Raw genomic sequence first — 15443 nt, 5'->3', positions numbered from 1 at the left:
AAGAAGGACATGGAAGTGTTGGAGCGGATCCAGAGGAGGGCTACAAAAATGATCCGAGGGCTGGAGCTCCTCTCCTATGAGGACAGGCTGAGAGAGTTGGGGTTGTTCAGCCTGGAGAAGAGAAGGCTGCGGGGAGACCTGATTGCGGCCTTTCAGTATGTAAAGGGGGCCTATAGGAAAGATGGGGAAAATCTTTTTAGTAGGGCCAGCTGTGTCAGGACAAGGGGTAATGGTTTTAAACTAAAACAGGGTAGGTTTAGACTAGATATAAGGAAGAAATTCTTTACAATGAGGGTGTTGAAACACTGGAAGGTGTTGCCCAGAGAGGTAGTGGAGTCCCCATCCCTGGAAACATTCAAGGCCAGGTTGGATGGGGCTCTGAGCATCCTGATCTAGTTAGCGGTGTCCCTGCTCACTGCAGGGGGGCTGGACTAGATGACCTCTAGGGGTCCCTTCCAACCCAAAACATTCTATGATTCTATGATTCTATGAATACAGAAGCATTTTCTTCCTTTTATTATTCCTCTTTGTTTCTTTTTTTTAAATTTTACCTACAATGAAGACTGAAGCACTCAGGAGATTAACTCTATATCTATTTATCCCATCACCCCAGTATGGAAGCATTTGAACCCATCAAATCTGTGTATATTTGATCAATTTTGCATATTGTTTTTATATATACGCGTGTGTGTATGTGTGTATATATATATATATATATATGAATATTTCCCATAATGTGAAGTGGTGCCATGAACTAAATTCAGGATAGTACATTCTAGTGGATACTTAATAGCAGTAATATTATGAGAACATTAACAATTAAATTAAAATTATTTTAAGAAAAATACAATTTAACATGAAATTTTAAAATGTATATTTACAGTCACTAAAATCAGCGTTCCTCGATCTTACTGTAGCTGATTTATGATGGACAAGGACACAGTGAGAAACAGCTAACTTCAATACAGTAACTTTGTTCCATCTATTTGTGTTCTAGGAGTATGTATCACCACATATTTTAATGAAGTTTTATGATACTCCATGATACTATACAAGCTAAATATAAAAAGAACTACTCTCTCTCTTACTCAGAAAAAAAATAGGCATTTTTGCATCTATCTACAAAAATTAAATATGGAAGAAAATTTTTAATAGTTTCATCTTCAAGAGCTAAATTCAGAGTGTATGAAACACATACACGAACATGGTTACTCCTTAAGCAGTGCAGAATCATTCATTCTGCCAAAAGTAGAAAAGAATCATTTTTGGTTCAGGCATGGTACTACAATACTACAATACAGTGGAAAAAAAAAAAATGTGGAGCTGGTGATTTTCACATATATTTTGCAGCACTGTAAAAAGAATTAGATACAGATTTTCTTTAGCACACACTAAAAGATGACACTTCAAATCCTTAAATATATGCATGTATAATGTCAAATTAAGCTGTTGGTATAGAATGATGGTGTATATTTAAGAAATAGTATATAGGCTTTGATTCAACTTTATGAAAGACTTTCATGAATCTATAATACCTCAATTAAATATGAGTATGTATAAATAAAAAAGAAGACCTCTATTCAAACAGCCTGTTTAGCAATCTTGGTGCAAAAACCTGAAATTTACAGAAATAGGAAGCACTTCTAAATTTCTCTTGTACTTATGGACAATCAATATTTGCCAGTCTACATCTGAACTCATTTAAACTTGGACTTTGAAAGCACTTTGACACGTTAATACAAACTAACAGACACATATACAAGTACTTTCTCCTACATTGACTCTGTCTCTGAGGTCTGAGATATTGCCTTCCTTTCGATATATTGCAAACTCGGGACTCTGAAGCACTGCTTCTGAGCGGGTCATCCAGCTATGGAGCTCTGTCGTATCCGAGTCAAACCTAAAAGACAGAGAAGTGCAGTAAGACATTTCATTTCCACAAAGTTTCCCAAAATAGCACTGGCAGTAAACATGTTTAACTGGTTGTTTAAACAAGTCAATAAGCAGCAATTTCTCTCAGCAAAAGACAGTTTTAAACCCCCCATATTTCATTAGGTAGCTCATAAAACTATTCACTCTAAAATTTGGAAACATAGAAATAGTTTTTCATTTTTAAGACGGTGATTTGACAGCTGAACAGATGCAACAATTTGCACAATAATGATTCTAATTTTACAAGCTGATGTTTTTGGAAGACATGAAACAAGTGTCTCTCACAGTGAAGAAAATGTATCACAAGTCCTGTTGGCTCAGCTGAGGATGTAAGGCCTATCTGGCTCAGCAAATGCAGCTTGTATACCTGCAAGATTTCTGTCCCAGCTTGTGCTGATGATATTATGAAAGACATTCAAGCAGGAAATTTGACCGTTAGACAAGAATCTTCTCAAATTGACTCAAATTTGTGGTAGAATGTAATTACTAATCAACAGTACATTATAATGTTCCTAGAGCTAAAATTTTAGAAACTGCAAATTAAGATTTCCAACTCTGCATATACTTTTTAACTAGTTTTCACTCTACAGCCTTTTTTCTTACAGTCTGGATACTCTCATCAACTACTTTAGAAGGTAGCAGTTCAAAATGAAGGTTATCATATGTAGATATTTAAATTGCTGATGTATAGAAAAATCAAACTGTGATTCTGTATCTAATGTAGCTTGTAAAACAAGAGGCTTGAGATTTTTTTTCTCAGTTGTGCTAATCTACATTCTTGCTTGCATATCTTTAGTGCACAACATGGTCTTACATTTATATCTAGTTTATAATTGACTTTCCTTTTGCAGAAATACAATGAAAACAACAGAATAGAAAGACCTAGAAAAAAAGAATCAGCTGTACCTTTCAGTTTGCTTTGTAAATATAGGTTGTATCATTTATATAAAATTGAAAATCTACTAAAACCAAGAATTTGAATGACAATTATGTCTTTGGAGGAATTAATTCTTTTATAGCAATATGCTCCATATACATAAAAACTAAAATACAAGGATGTAAGGTAAAATCAGGTGCTACAGAAATCTGCATATACAGAAATTAAAACTGAATACAAGTAAGAGTTCCATGTTTGATCTAGTATTTATGCCTCCCTTTTTTCCCTTCTCCGCTGTGACTCCATTTAACGATATGGTGCAGAAGATCGAGTAATAAATAATTAAAGCAGAAGAAAGAAGAATTACACACTGTCTTAATCCCAGCCAAATATTCTATATTCAAGTTATAAACTCTTAGGAATAATGTTGATAAAGGAATTCCTAATAATACTATTTGAACACTCATTAAAGGAGAAAAAAAATATGATTGTGAAGTAATGAAAGGTGCAGAAATCTTCATTTTATAAAGAATTATAAATTCAGAGGTGGAAGACAAAAGAAAATTCCCAGATGGTTCAGGCAATCTCTGTACTGGTACAAGAACCTAATCCCTGAAATCAAACTGCACTGCCAGTTAAGAGCTTGTTACTTCAGCTTTATTTCTGATCCTACGTGACAGTAAATCAATTGTAACTCTTGAAATATAATGTTTTCCTCTGTTCTGCATATAATAGATGCATATTTAATAAATGTTCTCATGAAATTTTAAGACTAGGAGACAGAAAAACTGTGAAATCCAGTATTCCCACCTAAAACTGGAATACTGTGTATTCAACAAGTTGCAAGCACTAACTGCATCTAATCCCACTGATTTCACCAGGAGAATGATGAAAGCATGTTTTTGCAACTATGATTTAGGACTGTTCAACACATCTTAAAGAAGAGAACACTCAATTTTAAATCTAATGGACTGGACTGCAACATAAAACCTCAAAAATTCATAGATCTTCTTAATATAATTTTGTTTATAAATTACCTATATTCAAGATCTAATGATGATTGCCACACCTCTGTTCAGTGTAAGAGCGATCAGTGATGTGAAGTTCTAAAGTAGTCTCTAGGACAAAGTAGAGTTCCTGAAGTCCACAGTAAGGAGTACATTAGGTTAGTTAAATTAGAGCAGCTGCCTAAGGGCTGTTATGTCGCTTGAGGATTGCTGAGCTACAAGGAAGCCCCCAAATCCAGTGTATACTTTTTTCAGAAAGACAGACTAGTAATGCTGTACTGCCCTCTCCTTCACACAAATGTCTGGTTTGGTGCTTGTCTGCAACACAGGCAAAATGAGAAACAAGGGAACCCATTCTGAACAGTCAAGACAGAATTTGGTCAGCCTATAGGTTCTCAACTATATGGGACTGCCACTTTCTCCACCTCTAGCTCTTCAGACTCAGTAAGCACTGTAAAAACCAGTCCCCTGAAATTAGCAGCCCACGTTAAGGGAAGGTGTTGCCACTCCCTGTTGCCAACATGCTCTCCATTCCCCACTCTCCTTGTGATCAGCAACCGTATAGGCAAAGTACACAAGAAAGTAATGACCACTTCTTTCACCTTACTTAAATCTATAGCTAAAGCTGGCTCTCATTGCTGTCAGTTACTGTGGCACCTAGGATGTTCTATAGCACTGGCACAAAGCAGCAGTAAACTGGAGAAGACCGCAGAACATCAGACATCTGATAACAATTAAGACAAGTTTACCAGTCCCTCAGTACCAAACTCCCTTGACTGCAGGCAAAATTGTATTACTTCTGGTGTTCACTCCATTCTCAAACTGCAGGTAGATAGGGCCACAGAGACCAACATTTGGAATAGCCCGGTATTAGCCTGGTATAGGATGGAAATTGACAGAGCAAAGTGTTTACCAGTGATCATTTCTTAATTTCTTAAACAAAAGGACTAAGCCCCTACCTCTGCAACATCCTCCCTGGAGAAGGAATGGGAGAATTTGGGACAGTTATTATAGTACAACAAAATACTCAGGAACACATCCCATGCCCAGAGATTCATCAGATGGTGGTAAGTATTAGCCACAGCAGACAGCACCTTGACAGAGCTGATTTCAGATAACAGATTGCTCTGTCTCCTGCAGTTTCTTCCAGAGATAAATATAACCCCACAAACAAAGCCTCCTGCCCAAAGAAAAGGCTATAAAGAAGGGGCATAAAAGGATTAGGAGACATGAAAGTTAATTCTAAATAGCTTTTTGCAGCACATAAATATCCTTAACATAAAGACATTTTTCCATTACCTTGAAAAAAAAAAAAAAATCTCTCTCTTATGTTCAGATTGTATAAAACCATGAAATACGGGTGGAATACAGCATTTAATAATTCCACTATGATGATTGGACATTTCCTTTCTGAGCACAGCTGCAGTTACAAACTATATTAACTCTAGATTGATATCAAAGGATCAATACAGTCTTTAAATCTCCTAAGTACAACAATACTTTTGACATAAAACAGTAACGCAGTATTACCTTTGACCCAATAAAGTTGAATACATGCAAAATTTGTTAAAATAAATCTAAGGAAGACACTAAAACAAAACCACTTGAGAAAATTACTCTAAATAATGACCTTAGTTTAATGTGCATGTTAGCTTGCTCCCCACCTAAAAATTCAATATGAAGTAGAGGATTTATTCTTTATGCAGCTGTATTGGGTCAAGCTGCATAGTGCTGTGCTTTCTATTGGATTGTAGAAAGGTGTTGATAACACACCAGTGTTTTTGGCTACTGCTGAGCAGTGCTCGAACAGCATCAAGGCTGTGTCTCCAACATTCCCCCCAGTGGGCTGGAAGGGGGCAAGATCTTGGGAGGGGACATAGCCAAGACACCTGACCCAAACCAACCAAAGGGATATTCCATGCCATATGATGTCAGCTCAGATACAAAAACTAAGGGAAAAGGAAGAGAAGGGGGGCATTCGTCTTTTACGATGTTTTGTCTTTCGGAGCAACCACTACACGGAAGCCCTGCTTCCCGGGAAGTGGCTGGACATCGCCTGCTAATGGGAAGTAGAGAATAAAATCTTGTTTTCCTTTTGCTACCGTGCATAGCCTTTGCTTTTGCTTTTGCTTTTTTTTTTTTTTAATTAAACTGCCTTAATCTTGACCTACAAGTTTTCTTTCTTTTCCATCTCATTCTCCCCCTGCCTGTTGTGCTGAAGAGGGGAGTGATAGACCAGCTTGGTGGCACCTGGCATCCAGCCAAGGTCAAACCATCACAGCAGCACTCATGGTTTAGTTTTCCAATTAGTCTTTCCTTCTGCTATTCCACAAGAGAAATACCATCTTGTATTGCTCACACTGCCCTCTCTCTACAGGCCAGCACACATCTGCTGAGATCAAATACAGTCTCTTTTTACTCCAGAGCATGTCTGAAAAACCATCTTCACATTTTTCATCTATGGCATTCAAATTTTCCTGGAAGTACCCCCCACAAATTGGTTTTCTGGATCATACTAAGCCATATGCCCACTTCAGATTCCCATTCAAAACTCTCCTGCTGAGATCACCACATGTACTTGTTCAAAAATGATTCCTTGTTCTAGCTTTCACTTCCTTTTCTGTATTAAATACATGATAAACCTCACCTTTAAGGCATTTCACAACTGAGTTGCATTTTGTTTTTCTCTTTCTGTGCACGGAATTTCTAACCTAAATACCCAGCAGAACATGATACTTAAGTCCTACTACAGTAGGATTTACCTAATGTCTATCTAATAACTAACCTAGTGTATTCCCTGTCTAATCAAGTATCTCCTGGGAACAACTAGGTAACAGCAAGCATTAATTTGTTTATATTTTGCAATAAAAACAAATGCAATTTTTATTAATAATTGAAGGGCTGACTGGCTATAAACATTCCAGCTGCACAGTATACTTTATACAGGCCTACTGTGGTTATCACAGCCAATGTCATCTAGCAAAAGACAACGGTATATTTTAAACTCATAATTTTGCCTTTTTTTTTTTACACACTGCCACAGTAAGATGATGACAGTGAAGTAATGTGCAGGCACCGGCCTTCCAGATATTTATATAAACAATGTGAATGTTGTACAAGTTCACATAGGAACACAAGTTGTAAAGTACCCTGATGTCATGGGGCCATCGTGGTGTCTACTCTTTTCTCTAAATTGAATGAATCTCATGTAGAAACTGCTACTGCTACCATGACTAGACAGGGGTTTCAGGACTTCATTCTTTCAACAGATAGAAACTGCCTCACAATTTCCTCTGCTCATTTGTTTTTTCCTTCACTCCCCAAACAAAACCACACCGGGCATGTTACCACTGTGTACCTTGGGCAGGCATAAGACCATTTGCCTACACATTGAGCTGGCAGGGAATGATACAACTCTGATCCAAGAACCACATTACTGAATTACTGCATTTCCATGGCTGGACTGAAATACTCAGCTCACGAGAGGTGTTCCTCAGCTTGTAGCTCTTCCTTGCCTAGAACATGTCAAGGAACAACTTTGCAGTATACAATGCCCATTGGCAGGATTATTCTGTGATGAACTAATTCCCTGCTGCCTGTCTTCTCTGTATTTGTAGCTGATGAGCTGTTAGTTGATAAATAGCCTTGTTCTTATCTCCTAATTCAACAGATTATTTGTCCTGATAAATATTTTTTCCTTCCTACTTTTTTTAGTTCAGTCCTCAAATAATTATATTTTGTGTCTGAATGATATTCTGGATCTCCCTCTACACTTGTGATACTAGTCAGTTTAGTCTCATCAACATTACAACCAGCACATTTCTGTAATGCACACCGAGGTATCAAAGAAAATACTAGATTGATCCCAAGTGTAAATCTCCTTCACAAACTTCACTAGTATCATCCTATTAGCCTCATAGTTCTCCTTCTGTAGCCAACTATCCATCTTACCATTGGTAAGGTATAGTTATAAACCATTCCTTCCCCAGCCTGAGCAGTAATTCCTGAACAGTAACATGGAATGCTTTGCAGAAATTCTGGTAGATCCACCGCATTTCTCATATGTAAGCAAATCACTTATAGCTAAGGCAAATGCAAATCTAGAGGTTGTTGTAGAATATGTTCATTAACACCATTTGCCTTCAGCAAACAGCCAGTGCCTAGAGATGCAGAGCAGTTTTAAATCCAGTCATCATGCCTTCCAGTGAGCGCCAACTGGTACCACTCCTATAATACAGGAGGTAATTTCAGACACTAAGTGTGAAGAATAATACATATTCTCGGTGTATTTGTCACTATGCCATTTCTCACCTCACAAATAGGGTAACAGGTTAAATACCAATGAGCACTAAGAAGTTATAAAGTGTCCATGGTTATAGACCTCAATATACTGATACCTGTTATTACACTCTAAACAAAAATGTTTATAAATGATGCCTCCTGTAAACAAAAGAAAACCATCCTGTTGTCTCAGTCACCTTTTCTTTTACTCTGGCACTGGCTACACAGATACAACACTGAAACCAAGGACCACCAGGAAAATTGAAGACATGGCCTTCCTCTTTTTTGACTTGCTAAGCAATGTTAAATAACAATACAAGAGCAAAAGCTGCATTTCAATAAGATAAGGGTCAAACAGCCCAACAGAGTTGCTGTAAAAGTGCTAAACAATCCGCATTTAGTTCTGACTAATATAATTAATTGGACAGCAATGGGCTATTTTAAACAATACCTATCAAAAAACCCATTTTGAATAAGTCATTGTAATTTTTCCTTTTATTTTTTTTTTCTACAAAAATCCAAACTTTCCTAAGTAATGAAGATTAGAATCCCAAATATAATAATTTTCAAAGAAATGAAGGCTACTCTCTTTTCAAAAAATTGTTAAGTTATCACTTGTTAAATGAAAAAATCACTAGATGGAGCAACTATCCTATTTTAACATGCCTTTCTCTTCAAAGGGCATAAAGTCTCTTTCAAATCTGAATATTAACATTATAGCCATAATAATGTTATGACAAATAGACTTTCCTTGGAAACATTAAGAAGCATGTACAAAGTTATTTACCAAATGGCAAAGAAAGGCATCTTTGGACATTATTCAAGAACGTTAATACTACAAATATGTTTAAATTAAATGTTAAGCAGCTCTAACCTGCTTGCTATTTAAAAACCTACCATGAAAAGAGTAATTCTCAGATTTTTCTACGCTGCACAGCTGACCTGTTTTTCCCAGAATATGTAAACACCATGAAAATGAAAATGTTACCTTGCAACCCTTTCTCCCATTTACAGTTTTTTTTTCATCCTGAAACTTCAGCTATGTTACATTTATCTCTAGTCCTAATGCCTAATAAATACTTTCAAAACCTTTATTATACAGCTCCAAGCGTTTTTCCCTTCTCGGTTTCAAAATAATTCCTCTGGGAAAAAAACCTTTCCTATGACCAATAACAGAACTTAGCACACGCCTGAATTATTCTGACATTTTAAGCATTACTTATGAGGTAGTTTTAGAGTTTTGGGGGGAGTGGTGGGGGAAGGAAAAAAAAAAGTCATCTGCTGCTTATCTCTGCTTTCCACCACTTATGGTAAAAAGTTGCTTTAGGAGGCAAGAAAAATCAACAGCTTCTTTCCCATGCATTTATGCCACAGTGAATTGGGGCAATGGAAACGTGACATTCACTCCTGTGTATGCTGTTGGTCTACAAGTCAAATTGCTTCCATCAGTTTCTTCAGTATAAAGGGAGACTGTCATACTTCTAATCCTTCCAAAGCACTTGGAAATCTAAAAATAAAAATAATCCTAAAAAGCTTGATGCTTCAGTCTTAGCCATCCATTGTTTCTCCTCAGCTAAGCAGCTGGAGACCATACTCTTACACAGTCCACTAAAGCAATATCCACAGAGTATCCAAACTACTCTTTCTTACTCCTTGAAACTAAACACCTAGCAATTCACACTGCAGGAGCACTGCATCTTTAAGACGCCCTCTAGTCTTTCTAAAACATTTAGATCACAGGAAAGCGAATGTGGAGCGCAAATCTTTCCAAACATGTGGCAATGGAGCCTGATGCATTTATTTCAGGCATACTCTTTTACAGCAACGATGCTGACTAAAGCTTGAGAACAGATGAAGGAAGCTGACAAAACCTGGAAGCATTATTCACTACTTCAAAAAAGCTCCAATCCCCAATGTGCATTCTCCCCCCGCCTCACCCCCAAAATACCAGGCAAAAGCACACAGTGTATTGTACTGTAACTGCAGAAAGCAGCCAACACAATCTGGTTATGCACCTTCAGAATTTTCTGGCAAGAATTCAATAATTGCTGGGTTTTTTTCATCAAACAAAACCTAAGCAGTACAGAATCATCAGCTCTTAGTCATTAAGTGCTCGGGGAAAATGTTGAACATAAACACATACACATACAATATAGAATGATGTAGGAAAGGTAGGTTGAGAACCCCCACTCTCTTAGTTTATTTCAAAAACCAATAGCTACTATGTACTATGGCTTTTTTTGTCCTTGGGTGTAAGTACAACTAAATATACACAAAAAAAACGTGAAAGATCTTGCAGCCAACAATGGACCCAGAAAATAACCAACTGACTGTTTGGGAATACAACCATGAGGTTCTCCTAGCAAAAAAACATTGATGAAAAAGGTGTCTAGCTACCAATGCATATGGACATTTTAGCTGAGCACCCACATTTTAAGATGTTTTCTTCTCTCATTTTTATGCTTATGTTCAGTATAAATTTATCGTGCTGGAGAAAGACTGTCAACTGTATTAGTTTCTAAGACTGCATTTTTATATTTTAATAAAAGCAGACATGATAATCATTATTCCAAGGTGAAACTCCATCCTGAAGTTTCCTCTCAGTGTTTCTTTGAAGCTGTTTATTGACTGGTCCTCCCACTCTGGAACACCTGCTTGGACTTTCTAGACATGAAAGGTACATAGTCTTTTTTTGGCTGTTCAGTTAGAAATGCCAAAAAAAATTATCTAAATGAAAAAACATTGCCTTCAGATAATATAACCATCATTCATCCTGCTGCACAGCTGTGAACATTTCTAACTTCATTTACTTTGCACATTACCATATTGTAGGTCCACTCACAAGTATTCAGCAAACAGTCATACTAAACTAGTTCTCATATGATTGTATGATTGCATTGTTAAAACAAATCTAGTAACTCCTGCACACAAAGCAATACTCCAGCTAGTTAGACCATATTAAAGTGTATTAAACAATGAACTCCCTTCTTCCTGCTAAAATTCAGCTTTCTTTCCTACCAGATCAAAATAAAAATCTGATCTGTGCAGCAATGAAAAGGACTCTGATTTTAAGTATATATAAGAAATCACAACTTACTCAATTATCTAAAGTCAGCCTAGACAACGACTGAGAACTACAGATTGTTCCAAGGTTCATATCTTGATTCTTATCCAAAATTAAACAGAACTTATATGGTGACTCTTTTAGGTAGCACAATGTATAAATCAAAACCCCTCGAAACCTATATGCAATGGTAAAAAACATTAACACTCTGTAAATTTGGTAGCAGATCTGCTGATATTATAGCTGCAAGCAGTCATAGTCTCCAATTTGATAATATATCCTATTTCCTGTACAAGGATCTAACAAATTTTTATATATCCTTGCTTAAAGAATTAATACGCTTAAAGAATTTATAATTCTCAGCTTGTATAAAATTAGGTGTTTCTGAACATAAATAACTCCTGTAATCCAGCTAATGCCTGCCCTCTGGGAGTTTCCTCATATGATGACTTAGAAGTCTGTAGTCTGCTGTACCCTTCCAATTTTACTTTCAGTATTAAGGCAAATCAAAAGAATATGAGGAAGAAGGAAAATAGAGACTAATATTACTGTGCTGGTTTCAGCTAGGATGGAGTTAACTTTTTTCACAGTAGCTAGTATGGGGCTATGTTTTGGATTTGTGCTGGAAACAGTGTTGATAACACAGGGATGTTTTCATTACTGCTGAGTCGGGCTTACACAGAGTCAAGGCCTTTTCTGCTCCTCACTCCACCCCACCAGCAAGGAGGCTGGGGGTGCACAAGAGGTTGGGAGGGGACATATCCAGGACAGCTGACCCCAACTGACCACAGGTTCATCCCGCTCCTTATGATATCATGCTCAGCATATAAAGCTGGTGAAAGAAGGAAGAGGGGGACGTTGGGAGTGATGGTGTTTGTCTTCCCAAGTCAACGTTACGCATGATGGAGCCCTGCTTTCCTGGGGATGGCTGAGCACCTGCCTGCCCATGGGAAGCAGGGAATGAATTCCTTGCTTTGCTTGCGTGCATGGCTCTTGCTTTCCCTATTAAACTGTTTTTATCTCAGCCCATGAGTTTTCTCACTTTTATTCTTCCTTTTCTTTTACTTACTTTTACTCACTTTTACTCTTCCTTCATTTTTCTACACTTTTACTCCATCCCACCAGGGGTGTGTGAGTGAGCGGCTGGGTGGGGCTTAGTTGCCAGCCAAAGTTAAACCATGACAACTGCATTCTTAGTAGATGAGAAAGGAATTTCTGCTGCAAATTGCTCTTCAATTTCATAAAAATGCATAGCTATTAATAGCAAGAAATTTCTTGAAGGATTGTAAAATACAGGTTTAAAAAAATCATCCTACTTAATTTTTTACTAATTCCTACTTAATTAATTACTAAGATAATGCTTTCCCTTATAACGGTAAACTCGCATTTTACTTCCTCATATATATGTCAAGTAAGATCATTCCTAAAACATTGTTTGGGTGGAAAGTTATTGAAACACTTTAAAATTTCAGAGGAATTTTCAGTCTTAATTTTTCAATTTCAAAATCAAGAATGCCAATATTTTCAAGGCAGGGACCATGCCTTAACACAGATTTATTCCTGCATATAAGTCAACAGGGCCTCGATCCTGTTTGAGATCTTTGCACATTACTGCCAAAACATTAACAAGATTACTAATGCTTATAATGCCTGTTAAGTAAAAACATTGCCATCTAACAATTCCTTGAACAAATTCAAGAATTGTGAGCCTGGTGATAGTTATCGCTATGGACCATTTTGAGTGCTTGGGAATATATTAGCAAAATATAATCCTCACTATTTTTTAATGGTAACCTAGGATATGGGAAAAAAACCCTAACATTCCAAATGAGGACTCTGGAGATTAGATTCAATTCATTCAAATTTAGCTAACAAAGTTTCTTATTCAGTCTAAGCACTTTCTATAGGAGGACTAGTCATCCAATTTAACAAAACAGTGGTGAATCACTCTTCTTACATCACATATAGTATTTTCAAATAATGAGGCTAAACTAGAAAACTTATTTTAGAATGGCTGAAGAGCAGTAAGATAAATTGCACTTCAGATGCCTATGTATATAAAAAGGTGCCTCTAAGTATCTATTTTTTCAATGACATACTCCTTCTATTAAAAAAAAAAAAAAAAGTCGTCAGATTTCTCCTATTCTCGGTGTATCTCATTCTTAACAAGTTACAGACAATTTTACAAGAAAATAACTTACCATTGAAAACACACTGGACTAAACAAAGATATTTTCTATAGAAATGAGACACTGAGTGCAGTTTCACATTTCTTTCAGTCCTTGAATCTGTTAGCTTGGATTTCACATGTTTATCTGAATATCAAGAAGCATTTCCAAAACAAGCATTACAATGAGTGTTTGAAGTCTAGCTTCTTAGCATCTTATTCAGAAATACAGTGCTTGAGCCAGTTCTACTTAAACTTATCAGAAATTTTGCTTGTGACTTTAGTAAGTGTTCAGTATTAGTCTAAAATCCCTTGTCATTTGTGCTTGGAGTACACAGGAAAAAATCTGAAAATGATACTGCATGTTTCACCAAATATTAGCTCTGCCTCTCTGGAGCTGCTATTTCTACTGCTGACCCACAAGCCAGAAAGAATACAACTTGAACTTTAGAAACTAGGCAATATCTGTGCTACTAGTATTCTAACTATTAAAAAATTCTTTTTAAAGAATGCAAAAAGCTGAGAACTAATGGAATGCTTCTCGGCCTTCAAGTTTCAAGACTATAGGCAAGTGGGACCCCCCACAATGCCATACATGAGGACTTCTGACTATAATTACTATCACAATGGTATTGACATAACGATTAATATTGCATACTGCAAAATAGTAGGACTTGAAGCACAAAAAAATCCACAACTCATCCTGAGTAAAGAAAGATAATAGTCAATCGGTACCTTAACAGAGAACAGAAACACAATTTTCATCTCAAAAAAGTATACAGCAAGCTATTGCAGTCAAATGACTATTTTTGCATTCTCGTCCAAACTCTGTCAGCATTCTTCTCTCTGTCTCTTAATGATTCTCACCTCTTCCTAATTTCTGAATCCACAAGGAGTTGCCTCTTTTTGTGAGGTGGAGGTGGTGGGAGTTCCTCTTTAGCATGCTTAACCAGGATCTGTTCTCTTGTGGTCACCATAGTTACAGTTTCCATTACAGTTGTCTGTGTTAGTGATGTCTGAGTGGTAGTGACAGCCTGTGAAATCTGTGAGAAGTATTAAAACAGAGGTCGCACATTATTTGAAAGACTTCAGTAAAGACTGTTTGGAGTAGCAATAGAAAATAACGAGAAACTGCTCCCGTCTGATCATAGGCTGACCTTCAGAAAAAAATAACACTATATGCAACTCAAATCAAATTGTTTTATCTGACTCATGCTGTGTGAACAAGATATCTGCAGAAGTCAATATCAAAATCAGAAAGGATCCTAAACAGAATTAACTTAAGGCTCCCTTTAAATCATGCTGGATGAAGAAACGAAATGAATGGTCAATTTTATGAGGGAATTGAATTATAGCAAATACACAAAATGTTATTATTGCTGTATGTTACTCTGCTTCCATTCTGAAGATTTATTCCTTGAGAAGTAATAAAGGCATGGTAATGGCACTAAATTACCAATTGTTATTTTTACCATTTATAATAATTTTCAAACTACAATGTAATTCATCGCAACCTACTTGCACAAAAGGGCAGTTGTTTTTTTTTTCTGCCAGGAAATCTCAAATTAGAAAACATGCACTAGAAGGCAAATTAATTTGCATCAGTGTTATTACATAATTAAATACTAATGTTAAGAGGTCACAGCAGATACTGATACACATAATATGTAACACTGTAAACACTACCAATCTAATGCATTTAACTTTGCCTAGCAATATGAAAACAAAACCTTCATATAGTTCAGCTGCATAAAAGGAATTATGAAAAATATTTTCTGCTCATATTTGTTTGAAAGATACTGGTTGTACATGTACTGCCCATTTATATTTCTTTCCATATAACACCAAACTACAAACATCACTCTTAAACATGGGCAGCTGTTCTTAAGTCCCTTAACTCATGAGAAATGGGTCACTTCTTTTTTTGGTTCTGTCAGATGATGGCTCATTTGTCAAAATGCTCTAGTTACAGCTCCAATGACCACCTCACAGTTTAGGGGCAGTGAAATGGAAAATAAAAGGAAGAAGTTATATCAGGAGCAGGAAAAGCTGTGCACCAGAAGAGCTCTGCTTCTTTGCTTTTTGTCAATGTAGAAGAATTAGAAAGATTTTCCG

At 36.6% G+C, this 15443-nt stretch overlaps 1 protein-coding gene across 1 annotated transcript in view; it reads right to left on the bottom strand.

Annotated features, from left to right (window-relative positions):
- The window catches only part of DMD (dystrophin), a 1215125-nt gene that overhangs the window by 773011 nt on the left and 426671 nt on the right, over positions 1-15443 (bottom strand). The window contains 2 exon segments of the mRNA XM_035901725.1: positions 1777-1900; positions 14196-14371. Coding sequence (XP_035757618.1) covers positions 1777-1900; positions 14196-14371 — 300 coding nt within the window.

This window comes from Egretta garzetta, unplaced genomic scaffold (assembly GCF_000687185.1).
Source record: "Egretta garzetta isolate BGI_Z169 unplaced genomic scaffold, ASM68718v1 scaffold70, whole genome shotgun sequence".
Classification (NCBI taxonomy): Eukaryota; Metazoa; Chordata; class Aves; order Pelecaniformes; family Ardeidae; genus Egretta; species Egretta garzetta.
This window is presented reverse-complemented; position numbering and strand designations above follow the sequence as displayed.